The sequence below is a fragment of the Notolabrus celidotus genome, chromosome 11, assembly GCF_009762535.1.
Source record: "Notolabrus celidotus isolate fNotCel1 chromosome 11, fNotCel1.pri, whole genome shotgun sequence".
Classification (NCBI taxonomy): Eukaryota; Metazoa; Chordata; class Actinopteri; order Labriformes; family Labridae; genus Notolabrus; species Notolabrus celidotus.
The window spans coordinates 12,547,602-12,562,469 of NC_048282.1; the positions used below are offsets into that span (position 1 = coordinate 12,547,602).

The following is a 14,868-nucleotide window of genomic DNA, read 5'->3' on the forward strand; positions in this document are numbered from 1 at the left end:
AATGATGTTAAAGTGTGTCTACCACTAGAGCTAGCTCCAGCAGCCTTCAGTCCTCCTTGCAGGTTAACGTCCACATGCCTGTGCTGGTTCCTCATTGCTCTGGAGGAGTGATATAAGTCAGTTTAACCAGACACAGCCTACCCTAAATACAACTTTGTCTCCTTTAAGTAGATCTACATACTGACAAACCACACCGTGCTACCATATGACATCTGTCACCTGTGCTTGTTTACATCCAGGTAGCAGAGCTTTAGAGTGTTATGGCAGCAGACATTAACCAGGGCTACAACTGCAGCTAGTGGAGGGGGGCTGCACTACAGCTTAGACACAACATGTGACCGACACTTCAGGCCTATAATAATAAAAATATGAATTACTCTCCAGTCAGTTTGGGTTTGGACACAAATAAAAATGTTAACTTCATCTTTCTCAAATAAAAAAGCTCAGACCTACTGTAGATCCAAATGTCAGATTTTAACCCATGTGCACTCCTTTACTTTTCATGTAAAATGTGCATTTTGTCTATGTGTGTATGAAAACCTTGCTTACTAATTAGCTTTAAGCATGAAACTAAATGTATTTATGATTGTTCTGAGTCGTTTAAGCAGCACAATAACCCTCGGCCTCTATCCATGGTGCTGAAATATGTGCCAGTTGTTCCTACAGTTCTGACTGTTTATTTCAATGACATCATGTAACTGCTCATCCCACATCAAACCAGACTCCAGGCATAAACATGTTGATGGTTTTTACCTTTGTTCTGATTGTTCTCCACAGCTCCATCAGGCTGTTTACCTGAGAGACAAACAGAGAGTGTTACACAGAGAGGTATAAACAGTGATGAGTCAGCAGTGTTCACACGTGTCAGGTTGTGATCTGAGGGACGACCACAGACAAACAGAAGAGCACAGAAACAAACTAAAGGGAAGAGAGATGGAGGGTTACACATCGTCATACACCGGGTCAGAGACTGAAAGACATTTCTACGAGTCCATCAGAGGTCAGAGGTCACTGCACTGAATACTGAAGTCCATTCATTGGCTGGGGGAGGGACGGGGCGGGGCACACAACTAAATGCTCACATACCATTGGTCACTGTGCTGAAACTGGCCTCTGTGGAGGTGGGACACTGAGTACTGTCCTCTGTGTGGAGGGTGAGTGAAGAGGGGGGCACATGAGAGGTGAAGGCAAAAAAAGGGACAACAAAAGAAAGCAAAGAATAAAAAACTCAAGTTATAAATGTGTTTTAATAGAAATAAAAAATTAACTGAATATAACCTCAAACTAAAATCAGAGAGACAGATCAAAGAGAGAAGTAAACAGCCCCACAGCAAATCCACATCGCATGAGGAAAAACTAACAAGTTCTGGCATTTGTAGAAGTCGTATGAATAATGTATGAGCTCCAGTAAATGACTGTCTGAATGATGGAGCCCATAGAGGCTGCTGCACCCACTGCAACACACCACAACAGCTCTCTAAACTCATATTCCTCCATATAATCTGCTCGTCTCTTTATTCTTTCCTCTTCTTTAAAGAAGCAAACATTGTCTCTGAAACATTCCCATGCAGAGCGAAGCTGCAGCCAGAGAAGAAGAAGAAGAAGAAGAAGAAGAAGAAGAAGAAGAAGAAGAAGAAGAAGAAGAAGAAGAAGAAGAAGAAGAAGAAGAAGAAGAAGAAGAAGAAGCACGGACGGATGCTTTGGTAATGACATTAACCTTAAGTGCTTCTGAAAGTACGTGCAGCCTCTGTTGTTGTCTGCAGCGCTCTCTGACTGCAGGGAGCGTCCAAAACAAATTTCAGCACAGACTAATGCTTCATGCTTTGACCAACCAACACCCTTCCCTGAATCTCCCCACTCTCCCCCGCTCTCTCAATAATTGATTCAGTATGATTCAGACTCTCTCATCTAGATTAAGGGAGGGGAGGGGAGGAGCAACGGAGGGGAGAAGAGGGAAAGACAGGAAAGTGAAAGAGGGCACGAGAGAGGGGTAAACATGAGACCCAGAGAGAGAACGACAGAAAGACGAAGAGGCCGAAGAAGAGAGGGAGTGAGTGGGCGAGAGGGACAGGAGAGAGGGAAGGATGGAGAGGATGTGGGCTAAATTATCGATGAGGTTAAACTAGTGTGTTTCCTGTTGGAGCTCTTATCTCAAATCAGTTAGGCACCCAACTAATTCCACACACACACACACACACACACACACACACACACAAACACACACTGTGTTGTGTGCAGATTATGAGGGGACTGCAGAGACACAGAGCGGCAGTGACAGTGTTGTGTGGTGTGTGTGTGTGTGTGTGTGTGTGTGTGTGTGTGTGTGTGTGTGTGTGTGTGTGTGTGTGTGTGTGTGTGTGTGTGTGATGTTGTTGTTCCTCTTTAGGACTGTTTCTGTGTGTTGGTGTTGTTGCTCTGTGTCACTTTCACTCTATTTCGTGTCTCTTTTTCCTCTTTTTGCTCCTCTTTGTAGTCGTTGTGAACATCTTCGTGTTTGTTTTTGTCCCTTGTAGACTTTAAAGTCTTGTCGGATCTATATTTGGGTGTTAAAATCTCTTTGGACTTGTTTCTTTGCCTCTTTGAGCGAGGCTGTGTATTCATGATAACACTGTTTTAAGAATATGAAGTATTCATGTTTTGCCTAAAACAAGCAAAACATAAAACAATATCATGCAAGTTTATGAGGTAACATGTCTCCCTCTCTTGTCTTGTCATTCTTTGATTTGACTGATAGCGTTTTATTTAAAAATTTCTCACAAATATCCTGATTATATCATGGTATCATGGTATAGTTTTTGGGCCACGAAAATTGCGAGGTGAAACCTGATGATAGCCCATTGTGTCTTTGCTGTTTATCTGAACTCTTTTTAATCCCTCTGAAAAACTGTATCCTCTCTTTATCATCTCTTTGTGGCTGATTTCTGCTTTCCTTGTTCTTTTACTTGTTGCCTTCTAGTCAGACTTATTGAACTTTTGCAATCCTTTGAGGTTTTTTGTGTCTCTTATTGTTTTGTATTTCTTTCAGGTTGTTGTATGTCTCTTTGTGGTTGTTTATGTGTCTTAGGATTGTTTTATCTCTTTAGTCTTTAAAAGATTTCTTTCTTGGTACAAGTATTGCTTTTTTGCAATCTTTATGGTTATATGTGTGTCTTTGTAGTTATGTTGTGTGTCTTTGTTGTTTTATGTGTCTTTGATGTTATCTTTGTCTCTTGTTTTGTATCTCTTACAGGTTGTTTTGTGTCTCTTTGTAGTTGTTTTGGCTGTCTGTGGTATTTTTCTCTGTGTCTGTAGTTGTTTTGTGTGTGTTTTGCTTTGTATCTCTGTGTGGTTTTCTAAGATATTGTTTCATGAGTGTCTTTGTGGTCGTTTTGTGTCTCTTTCAGGTTGTTTTCTTGCCGCTTTGTGTTTGTTTGCAGTATCTCATTTGCAGTAATTTTTTTATCTCACTGTAAATCCTTTTTCCTCTTTAAGTCATCTTCATTTTCTTTCTATTCATGTTTTATCACTTTAAGGTGTCCATGTGTTTCCTTATACTCACACTAATTTATTTGTTTGTATGTTTTTTTTGTTTTGTGTCTCTTTGTATTTTTGTTGTGTTTCTTGATCTTCATACTTTTTAATATTTTGTGTCTCTGCAGCTGTTTTGGATGTCTGTGCTTTTTTATCTCTGAGGTTGTCTGAGGTCTGTTTTTTGTTTTGAATGTTGTGGTTATCTTCTGTTCCTTTTTTTTTTTGCAAGAGTGCGATGATCATACAAGTGCTACACATTAAACAGGACATAAAAGAAAAGAATCAGTAGTGTTGGAAAACAAAAAACAATCAAAGTTATCAAGTATAGACTACATAAGCATTACTCAAACAGATCAGACTATAAGAGATGATCACTAAACTTAAAAAAAAAAAAAAGATGATTAAAGAAGGGAAAAATTACAATTAAAATTAGATTTACAAGAAAGAAAAAGAGAAAAACAAAAAAGAAAGAGAAGATTATGACAAGAAGAGACATGAGATGTATTCTTGAGAGTGAGAAGAGACATTTGTGAAGAGGGTTTATTAATGTGTGCATGGAGTTATGAGTGTTTATTGTAATTTGATAGGTAGTCAACAAGACATATATGGACAATAATTTATAATCTTTTAATCGATCCTTTCTGTCTCTTTCTGGTTGTTTTCTGTCTCTCTGTGATTATCTTTGGGTTTTTCTGATATGTGTGAGCTTTGTGACTCTTTGTGTTAATGTATTGATTTTTCCAAAAATCCCCCCCCCCCCCCCCCCCCTCTTGGTATCTGTGCCTGGTATGTCTGTACCAGTAATCAGTGATAAATTATCAGTGAGTTCATGTTCTCTGACTGGAGATCAGTTTAAAATAATCACTCATGGTTCTGGTTCAGATGCATGAAGCCTCTTTTCCTAAAACACGTGCTCACGTCTTCTTCTAGTATGTATATTTTCAGACTAGGACATCTCTATAACCTTTAAACATTCAGTCTGAGGCTCATTCCTCTCACATCTCCACACAGCTGCAGTAAATCCTCCCTCATCATCTCCATGTTTCCCTCAGAGTAAAACATTAATTCTGTAAAGTTAAGGTCTGTTTTTCACTCACCTTTCTTTTCCTTCCCTTCCTCCTCCAACTCTCCGGCACCGAGCAAGGTAAAGATGATGCCGGTCTGAGAGTTCACGCCCACAGCTGTCACCAGCATCCTGCCCGAGCCCTCCATCACATGGGTACCTAAAGACGGATAGAGGACACATGCTGCTGAGGAGACGAGCGGTGTTACCTCAGAGAGTCAGGTACTTAGATTCACTCAGGAAGAGAGTTCGGGGAATTTGATGGATGACTCACTTTAAGTATTGTTACTCAAAATTTTATTAGTATATAATCTAATCCATAATATGGGTTAATATTTTAATTTAAATTAAGATCTTTCCTAAATGTAGCCAGACATTATATATATATATATATTGTATCTTCACGTCACATCAGAGATGATTCATTTTCCCCTTGTGCCTCTCATTCGTTAAGATGCAGACCTGTGATTTTAACACTTTACGAGCCTTCGTGTATCACTTGATGCAATGTTAAGAGGTTGTGGTCGTTTCACAGATTTCTGTGTGAACAGACACTAATCACTTCAGGGATAAGGCGATGATGACTCAGCTGACGTGAAGTGTTTCTCTTCATCTCTTTGCTCTTGTTCCTCCACCTTTCTTTCTTTCAACAAGGAGTAAACTTTAGAACAGACTCTCTGCCCTCAGTTTGTCGGGATTCACTGCACTGTTTCAGAAAAGCTCAGGAAAAGACCCTGTGAGGATTTTAGAAACAAGTTCCCAACTTCAGATGAAAAAAAAAATCCCTTTAATGATTCAAATATATCTGTTATATTGTATGTATTTATTGAATCTATAATCTGTCTTTTTAGTGAAAACGCTGACTGATTAAAATGTCATTAAAACTACATACAAACAACAATTAGCACACCAAACACCATCTAAAGTAGAGACTGTGTCAAAGCTACACAGTTTTGGTTTCAAATAAAGGTTATGTATGATTGATGATGCCACTAGTCAACTCTAAACACAGAGCTCTGTTCTAACCAGCATGCATGTTCATTAAGTCTCAGTCCCTGTAAATGTTATGATAAAGGCTTTCAGCATGCATTTGTACAGCTTTCACTCTCAAGGCATTAAGGTATTTAAACAGTTGTTTAATGCGCAAACACTTGTTAGACATGAGCATTTACGTTAACATAGCTGTTTAATTTTTCAGCTTTAGCCTCAAAACCTGAGAACAAAATGTAAAACACACCTTCGGTCTCTGTGTTATTCTGCTGAAGTTTTATCTGCTTAATATAATCATAAAAATACTAAAATAATGTCTGAAAAATCATAAACTGAAATGACAAGATACCTGAGAGCAGCATGGGGTCTTTTTCCGCAGATTTGCCAACGTGGTCGGACTCTCCTGTGAGTGAGCTCTCATCGATCTTCATGTCGTTTCCTTGGATTAAGATCCCATCAGCGGGCAGCAGGTCACCTGAAAACACACAAAACACACAGATCATTGTTCATTCTCCTCGTAGTGTATTACCTTTATATTTAAGGAGACTTCAATGCATGGGTATCAAACTGGGACATGACTGCAGAGACGGATGTTTCAAGAAAAAACACAGTTCAATAGTCTCTGTGATCTATTGCAGAGGTTTAGTGGATTCATGATAGTTTACCTGTAGTCTGCACCTGACCTCAGTTTGTTTATTTTTCACAGAATCTTTAAAGCACTCTTTGAAGCTACAGAAGTCTCTTCTGCTACTTCAGGACATTATGGGACTGTTAGAAGATTTTAAAGTCTCATGTAAAGATCCAGAGAACTCAGGCGGAGGATTTATATCCACAGTTTGAAAATACTTCTTGTTTGTTGCTCTTTAAGTTAACCCAAAGTACTTCAAGTGTTGACAAAACATAAAACTGGGGCTTGTTAAATCAAGTAGAGTAAAATAAATCATGTAAATAATGTATGTTCAGCTAATTACTCATGATCATCAGTACTGTAATCATGAAGATCTGGTCTCTTGTTTTTTTTAGAGCAAGGTACAGTGAAGTATTTGTGAGTTGCAGCTGTGTTATATGATAATTATCTGTGTGTGTGTGTGTGTGTGTGTGTGTGTGTGTGTGTGTGTGTGTGTGTGTGTGTGTGTGTGTGTGTGTGTGTGTGTGTGTGTGTGTGTGTGTGTGTGTGTGTGTGTGTGTGTGTGTGTCCTCACCGTATTTGACCTGCGCTATGTCCCCCACCACCATGTCCGCCACAGGAATCTGGATGACATTTCCTTTCCGCACGACGGTGAACTTCTGCTCCTGCTCGATCCGACTCTGCAGACCCCGAAACTGCTTCTCTTTGGACCAGTCGTTAAACGCAGTCACCAGGACGACACACACGACGGACAGTAGGATGGCCGCGCCCTCGATCCAGCCTGTGTCACCCTCGCCCTCGTCCTCTGCGGACCCAGCCTCGTTCCCGCACGCTGCAGAGGCGAGGAAACGGGGAGGGTTATAAAGATGGAGGCGACACTGACTCAGACAGTTTTAATCAGTTGGTTGATGGACAGGTTCACAGTCTTTACAGGTTATCAGAAACAGGATGGAGAGCAAAACCAGGTGTAAATAACCTTACTCTATCTGCTGAGCCCCAGTGAGGGTCTTAGTTGTGGTTGAGCTGTAACTGTGCAGCAGCTCTGACTGCAGTTTGTGTTTATTATCGCATATAATATACAGAACACTTGAAACTAGGCTTGAGACATTCAGGCTCTTCTGTGCCTGTACCACTAAGCTACAGAATAAAACCGCTGTGAGGATATTCTGTGACTGCATCAGTCATCTGTGGCTCTCTGCAAGGTTTCAGACTGAACCACAGCTCCAATGTTTCCTCACTCTGCTCTGAGGTCACTTCCTGTTCCAAATTCACCCAGAGATCATCAGAGCAGTTTGAGTCCCTGCAATGTTTGTCTCTACTTATTCTTTGCATCTTTACTTTCTAACCATGAAGAAAAACATGAGGACAAAGTGAAACAAGATAACAATGTGACTTGTTTTAGGAAAGAATCTTCAAATAGTTTTTTAATTCAAACATTTAATTCCTCTAATTCTGCTGCAGTATTTCAGTATGAGCTCCACTTGGGACGTCCCGATCAGCTTTTCTGGCCCCTAGTCCCGATCCGATTTCTTAATATTGAATATTTGCAGACACTGAATCCTGATCCGGTTCTTGTGTTTGCCAAGATAATAGTTGCACAAGACATAAAAGAGTTGACCTGCACACTGTTGTTTTTCTTTAACAAAAATAAGTAATTAAAAAAATAACTGCAATATGTGTTATTCTCATGCTCTTTAACTTAATCCAGCTTACATTGTTGTAAAATTTTGAATCTGTTTTACAAGCTCTGCTGTATGAGACCAACGGAACTGGTGTGTATGCATTACAGCACGCTTAGGCTGCTCTGAACGCAATTCTCAAGAGACGGTGCGTGATTCACAATGGAAGCATCCGGCTGCAGAAGGAAAATAAAAGTATTGGACCTTAACGCAGCTTGTGAGATATAGTGTCGGAAAAGCAGGACATACTGTGGATCAAGGAGACGACATAAACCTGCATTATGTCCCACAGAAATTAAATGGTTGTCTGAAGCGATGAATTCTACTACTTTCTCTGTGATCTATTTGACTCTTTTACTTTCTCAGTCATATTTATCCTCCCTTTTCTAAGTACAGAGTTTGTAACTTCATAAGAAACAAAACGACCCCCTCTTGTAAATTAGATCCAGGAGCATACACTGTGCTGTTGATAATTCAGCACATGCTCAGAGTGGGCCTAACTCTAAAGGCTAATGTTTACAAACTTGGACGGATCTCTGACTTTAAACTCAAACCATTCTTACAGAGGGCTTAGTGAGATAGTCTATACGATCTTATGAGTCCTTTTTTACAGCGTTTGATCAAATATTTAGCATCCTATATTGTTAGTCTTGTTGTTGAGTTTGTTTTTATGCTATCTCTTTGGTCTTTAAGTATTTTAAAGCTTCACCTTGGGACGAGCACATGAGCTAGGACAGTAAAAGCTGTAGTGTGTGGCATCTTTTTTACCATGAATCTCACTCATTTCTTTACAAACAAAAACATAAAATAAAATCAGCTGGTGACTTTATGGAGTATGTTTGAATCCTGACTTTCACACAGTAAGCCTGGATTAGCCTTCACTCATTCAGATTTATCACTCAGATTAGAATCTTTGTTAAACTATGAGCCAGTCACAGTCCTGAACTGAAGTCACACACAGCACGGTGTTTATGGAGGTCAACACAGCGTCCACTGAAGTGAGCGTGGCTGACAGTTTGATGATGAAGCTGACGAATCACTGAGGAGATGATAGTGAGGAGGAGGAGGAGGAGGAGGAGGAGGAGGAGGAGGAGGGGGGAGAGAAAGTCAAACTTAATGATGGCTTTTAGAGTTTCAGTGATTCCCACTCCGAGTGTCGCTCAGGAGTGATGCCAAAGTCACACATGCATTTTCACCTAGATGCTCAGGCTGAGGTCACATTTCAACAGATCAGGGGTCTCATTTATAAAGGTTGCTTACGCACAAAACGGGGCCTGAAATTGGAGTACGCCAGTTTTCACGCCAAGTTTGTGATTTATAAAAAACAAACTTGACGTGAAAATGTGACTACCGGTAAGCAAACTCTGACCCAGGCGTACGTACATTTTAGAGGCAGGGGGAAATTGGCAACACAGTTGGTGAGAGGGAGAACTGAAGTCAGATTATATTTTGATGCCTTTTACACATTTCATTCATTGGATAACAACATATTAACAGACCCGTGTTACCATCATTTCTAAAATCTACACATTCTATTTGAATGTGTGTCTGTGGTGAGTCGTTTCCAATAAGCTGTCATTAAAAGATAAAAGCGTGACTTAAAGTTCATCAAATATTTAATCAGCTTTGTCTCACCGTCACATTTCTCCAGTTTCTCCAAGGGTAGAGGAAACACACGGGCCGTATCCTAACGTGTTCGTCGGGAGGTAAAACCAAAGTAACATCAGAAGATGTAAATAAGCTGCCGAGCAAAGTGACAGTCATGTTTTCAATGTTTCTAACGCTGTGCAGAGTCACTACGTGTAGTTATACTTTAAATAAAGACCGCTGTACGACGCACGCGGAGCGCAGAGACACAGTGACGGCTGCCTCACACACTGATCACATCTTCGTCACCTGCATGTGTTTACTGTGTTAATGAGAAAAGTGTGGAGTAAAGCCATGCCCGGTTCTCACAGTTATTATCTTACATATCATAATCAGTCAAAGCACAGGTCACGCTGCACGGGATGAAACCAACGCATTAAAACTTATATTCACGGATCAAACTTCTGTCAGATAATATCAGAGAGGAGATGTCTGAAGGACGTGAGCTCTCTGTAATGTGAAATAACAGTGTGTGTCCTGTAAACATGAAACACTGCAGTGAGACCCGTGCGTAATGATGAATGATGGATTCTCTGGCACTGCTGACGGATACACGCTGCAGCGACGTGGAGTCACTCGATATTTTTATTTTTATTTGTATTTCTTTTGTGTCCCTCCTGCAGTAAGAAACAAACAATGCGAGCTCTCTGACCTCCGCTTCATTCACGAGGATCACGGTTTGTGTGTCAGAAACTTTATTTCCTCCGTCTTCCTCTCTGTTGTTGCCGTGATTCACAATGAGAACCTATGATCTTCCGGCTCATTTGTATGCATCTTCATTCATAACGTGCTTTGCATTGACCGTATATGGTTGAATGTGGGCGTGAAAAGGGCGGAATACGAGGCTTGAACTACGTGCGCATATCTCCAGGTGGTTTGTGATTTATAAACGGAACATTGCGTAAAGTTTGCGTGCGAACGGTTTTATAAATCAGAATTATTTTTGGCGCACGCCATTTCCGGGTTTTCGGAGTACGTACTCTTTCAGTAGGGATTCTACGCACTCTTTTATAAATGAGACCCCTGACCTGTAGGCCTCTCTGATGGAGGAGCACACGTGAAGGTGAGACACATCTGATTCATAAAGATCAGATTCCATGAGACCTGTGCTGCTCAAACAGACATAAAGACCTCTGATTGAAATCACATGTGAGCAAATACTTCAGGTTAGGGTAACTTTGTCTGCAGTGTGAATGCAGTCTTTCACTAATAATAGAGGTTTCAGGGTATTGCAGTTTTAGTCACATATCTTAAAGTAAGATTATGCTAAAAATCTATACTTTGTGCATTTTGGTCCCTACAGTTACTTCAGTCTCTCCTGAAGCTCTTTAAAGTGAACTTTTTAAGTGTTTAATACAAATATATTCAGGAGGAGGCAGTGGGTGCTGTTAGCTGGTGATGTCGCAGACGTTCCTGGTTATCTTCTGGACGCTTGAAGCTCTCTCAGTCAATCAACAAGGTATAAATCCTTGTCAAGTCTGTAATGTCTACAGCTGCTCGGTTATATTCAGTAAACTTCTGACACACAGACTAGAAAAATAAAATAAGAACTGATTGGTTGTCACTTCTCAATCTTTATGTCTCTCAATGTGATGGAGGTTCTGAATTTGTGATTTAAGCGTCTGTAAGAAGAGGTCTCTCCGCCCCTTTAAAATGACTCATATTGTTTTAGTATGCCACTACATAACTGCAGCATCATTTCTGCACAGTGGTGGATTGTGGGTAATTGAATCAGTGTAGTCCAGAGGGGTCTACACTGAGAGAGGCTAGAGGTGGTTGCTGGTCTGGACAGCCTTCACTGCTCATACACTTACAGTGAAGACTGTGAGAGCGTGAGGTCCACTCTTTAGGTTCAGCCTCACTCTTTCTCCTCCAGTCTCCCTCTCCATCCCTCTTTTCAACATCTTTCACTTTATTAACCCTCTTTGCTTCTGCAGGATGTTTGAGGTGAGAGAAAGTTTCCTTCAGGGTTTCCTGACAGAAGCTGTGCTGCGATAAACCAGTTTAATCTAAGTCATGAAGACCAAGATCTAGGGACCAGTCTGCCCCTTATAAACCTGATCCTGAATGTTTTTTTAAACAGGAATGATGCTGCTTAAGTTCGGGTTCATGAACTAACTTTAAGAGCATCATCTATGGATTATCCTGCTTTTTGTAAAGTCATGATTCTGTACTCGTAAACTTACACGCTGAATTTTAAATGAACTTTCTTTTTTACAGATGAAGTATCTGAAAGGAGAGTCAGGGTGACAGAGGCGGTCATAAATCCTAAGGTATTACCATGTGAGGCAACTTGTGATTGGAGTTTTGGGGCTCTTAAAATAAAGCCTGACTTTTGTTTATGAACAGCAAAAACATTTTTCAACAGCTGAAACTTCACATGTTGAATTTCCTTCACGTCATTCCAGATCTGCTGATTGAATCGCTTCATCTTCTCTCTGTGCCTTGCACCAACCTAAACCTGACCCATCCCCTAGAACTCTGGCCCCGCCCCTGTAGCCCCGCCACTCTAGCACCTCTGGCCCCGCCCTTACCTTCAGTGTCCTTCCCGGGAGGCTGATAGAATGAGAGGCCGAGGGAGATGATGGCGGCGGCCTCCAGGATAATGAGCGTAACGTCCTGTAAGGCCTCCCACACCAGTTCAAGGAACGTCTTGGGCTTCTTCGGGGGGATGAAGTTCTGACCGTACGTTTGGCATCGACGCTCCAGATCTGCAGGGTCCCCACTGAGACCTAAGAGGGGGAGACAGAGGGACCAAAATGAGTCAGGATGAGAAAAAAATCAGAGCCAGGAAGAGCAAAGACAAAATGCACCTGAACACACAAAACATACAAGATACTCTCATGTTGAGACAAATCAAATATAAGGTTTAATTTATGGGAGGAAATCTGAAACCATCTGAACACTTTGTTGGTCAGTTTATTTATTAACCTGTTGATAACAATTGATATAGCACTTCAAAACCGGGAATAAGTTTATTACACTGACACACACACACACACACACACACACACACACACACACACACACACACACACACACTAATAAACACTAATCCCTCAGATTATCTTTGATTCAGTGAAAAAGTTTGAAACAAATGTAAACTTTGATTTTTCGGCTCACTCAACTTTTCTCTCTTCCAAACTCCCCTCTCCATCTTCTTTCTCCTCTCCCCTTCAGCCTCACCCCTGAGTGATGCAGTTTCCATGGTGACCAGGATATCAGGTCCAGGGCTTCCTGTCTGTAACAGGTTTCTGCCCAGCAACAGGTGATGTCACCCCTCCAGTGTGCTCGGCTTGGAGCAGAGCTTTTCTCTGTTTCTCTTTTTTTCTGATTGGCTGTCGGGGAGGGGGGAACAGCTCATTATGGTGCGCTGTGGTTGGCTGAGATCAGTGACCGTCTTTTTGCGTGTTTGCCTGAGTGTGTGTGTGTGTGTGTGTGTGTGTGTGTGTGTGTGTGTGTGTGTGTGTGTGTGTGTGTGTGTGTGTGTGAGAGAGAGAGTATAAGTGTGTGTGTGCTTGCTGCAGGGACTCGTATGAAGCTGCTGAAGAGTTGTGTAGCAAACATGACGTTCAACAGGGTTCAGGCCGAGGCGAGGCGGAGGGAAACAGGTGACCTTATGCTGAGTAATCGTAGCAAGCTGCGTCCTCCTCCCATCCCTCTCTCTCATCATCATCATCATCCCTCCATCCTTCTCCTCCTCCTCTTCCTCTCTCGCTGGCTCTCCTCCTCTCTTTTCCTCCCTCTTTCAATCTCCCCTTGATGTGTCCTTGACAATGCGGCAAGCTGTTCTAGCTTTCCCTCCTCACCCCTCACACCCTCCCTCCCTCCCCCATCACCACACACACTCTTTCTCTCACTCCCTCTTTCTCGTCGTTTCTCCTCCTCCTCCTCCTCCTCCTCCTCCTCCTCCTCCTCTGTCTCTTCAGTGTGGATATAATGGTCTCATACTGCAGTGCTGGTGTTTCCATATCTGTGTGGGACTCTGTATTGGTTCAACACCCCCCTCACACACACACACACACACACACACACACACACACACACACACACACACACACAGACACACACACACACACACACACACACACACACACACACACACACACACACACACTCTGCTCTGTGGATCATATTACAGGCCAGCATCATAATGTAAATGTGTGTGTGTGTTTGTTGTGTGTTTCTATGCACACACTCTGGACTCTGATTCATCCATCCATCTCTGAGATTACTGAGCAGAGCAGCAGCTTTTGTTCGACTGTCAAATTCCTCAGTGAAGATGTGAAACAGAAAATATAGCACAGTTTACGATCATACAATCTCTGAACATCGGCTACAGTCTGACACTGATATATGTGAGTACGACGGCCACCTTCTCTGTATCAGGTGTAGGTTCTGAGTGAGAATCAACTCCCAGCCAGGACTTCCTTCTCTGTGCGCTGCGTTGTTTACAGTCCAGCTATCAAACAGAACTGTCAGAATTAGCATCATCGTTTCATGGTTCATTAATAGGGATATAACGGCATCACGAAAACTGAAGTGTCTCCATACTGTCGTGGACCTGTGATTGTATGAAATGATAGGTAAAAAAGAAGGGATGCACTGAAACTAAAATTCTTGGCCGAAACTGAAAATGAGGAAACCAAGACCGAAAACCGAAACATTGAAAAAAATTATTATGCCAATTATTAGTACCATTGCATTTCTGGCTATGACTGTGTGCTAACCTCACTAAAATCAAGGATCTCACTGAACATATCAGACAACGAGGTTGCATGCCCCTCATCTGGTTCAGAGAGAGTCCTTTTTTATGCGCTCTGTTCTCCTTCTCCTGCGCTGTGCGCTTCTCCGTCTCCAAGCGAGTTCTTTGAATCCATCGCGGCCTGGATCATTTCTCGTATGCTCTGCTTTATTCCCACATCCAAGTTATAATCTTTATAAGGCGTATCAAGTAGTCGCGATGCAGTGCAGAGGATCCGAATAGATCTCAGTGAAACGTGTGCTAACAGACTCTAAGAGGGAACTTTTCACTGTTTTCACTCCGTGGCCCGTCTCAACCTCTTTGCTTAGAAGATGCTTTAGTGCTGCAATAAGGGAAAATGGATGCAGACATGTTGGCCCTTATCCAGACAAACGCGTACTGGCCGCAGTTTTTGCTTGCGTCATCACAGCATTCTGTTTCGGCCATGTTGTTATGGTGATAAAAGTCTTTCCCACGAAAACCGAAAATTCACTTTGGGGGCATTTTCGGCCGAAGATTTTCGAATTTTCGGTGCATCCCTTGTAAAAAATGAAGTTTTGATTCAGCTGCAGTGGAGCAAAGTGACGGAAAGTGTGAACTACAGACC

The 14,868-nt window shown here is 41.8% G+C and overlaps 1 protein-coding gene across 1 annotated transcript in view; it reads right to left on the reverse strand.

Moving 5' to 3' along the window:
• Positions 1-14,868, reverse strand: part of atp2b3b (ATPase plasma membrane Ca2+ transporting 3b) — a 53,203-nt gene that overhangs the window by 32,090 nt on the left and 6,245 nt on the right. Inside the window, exons 2-6 of the mRNA XM_034696792.1 lie at positions 12,052-12,249; positions 6,766-7,023; positions 5,913-6,038; positions 4,608-4,733; positions 754-795 (exon numbers count right to left, since the gene is read on the reverse strand). Of these exons, the coding sequence (XP_034552683.1) occupies positions 754-795; positions 4,608-4,733; positions 5,913-6,038; positions 6,766-7,023; positions 12,052-12,249 (750 nt within the window). The remainder of the gene's footprint in view (positions 1-753; positions 796-4,607; positions 4,734-5,912; positions 6,039-6,765; positions 7,024-12,051; positions 12,250-14,868) is intronic.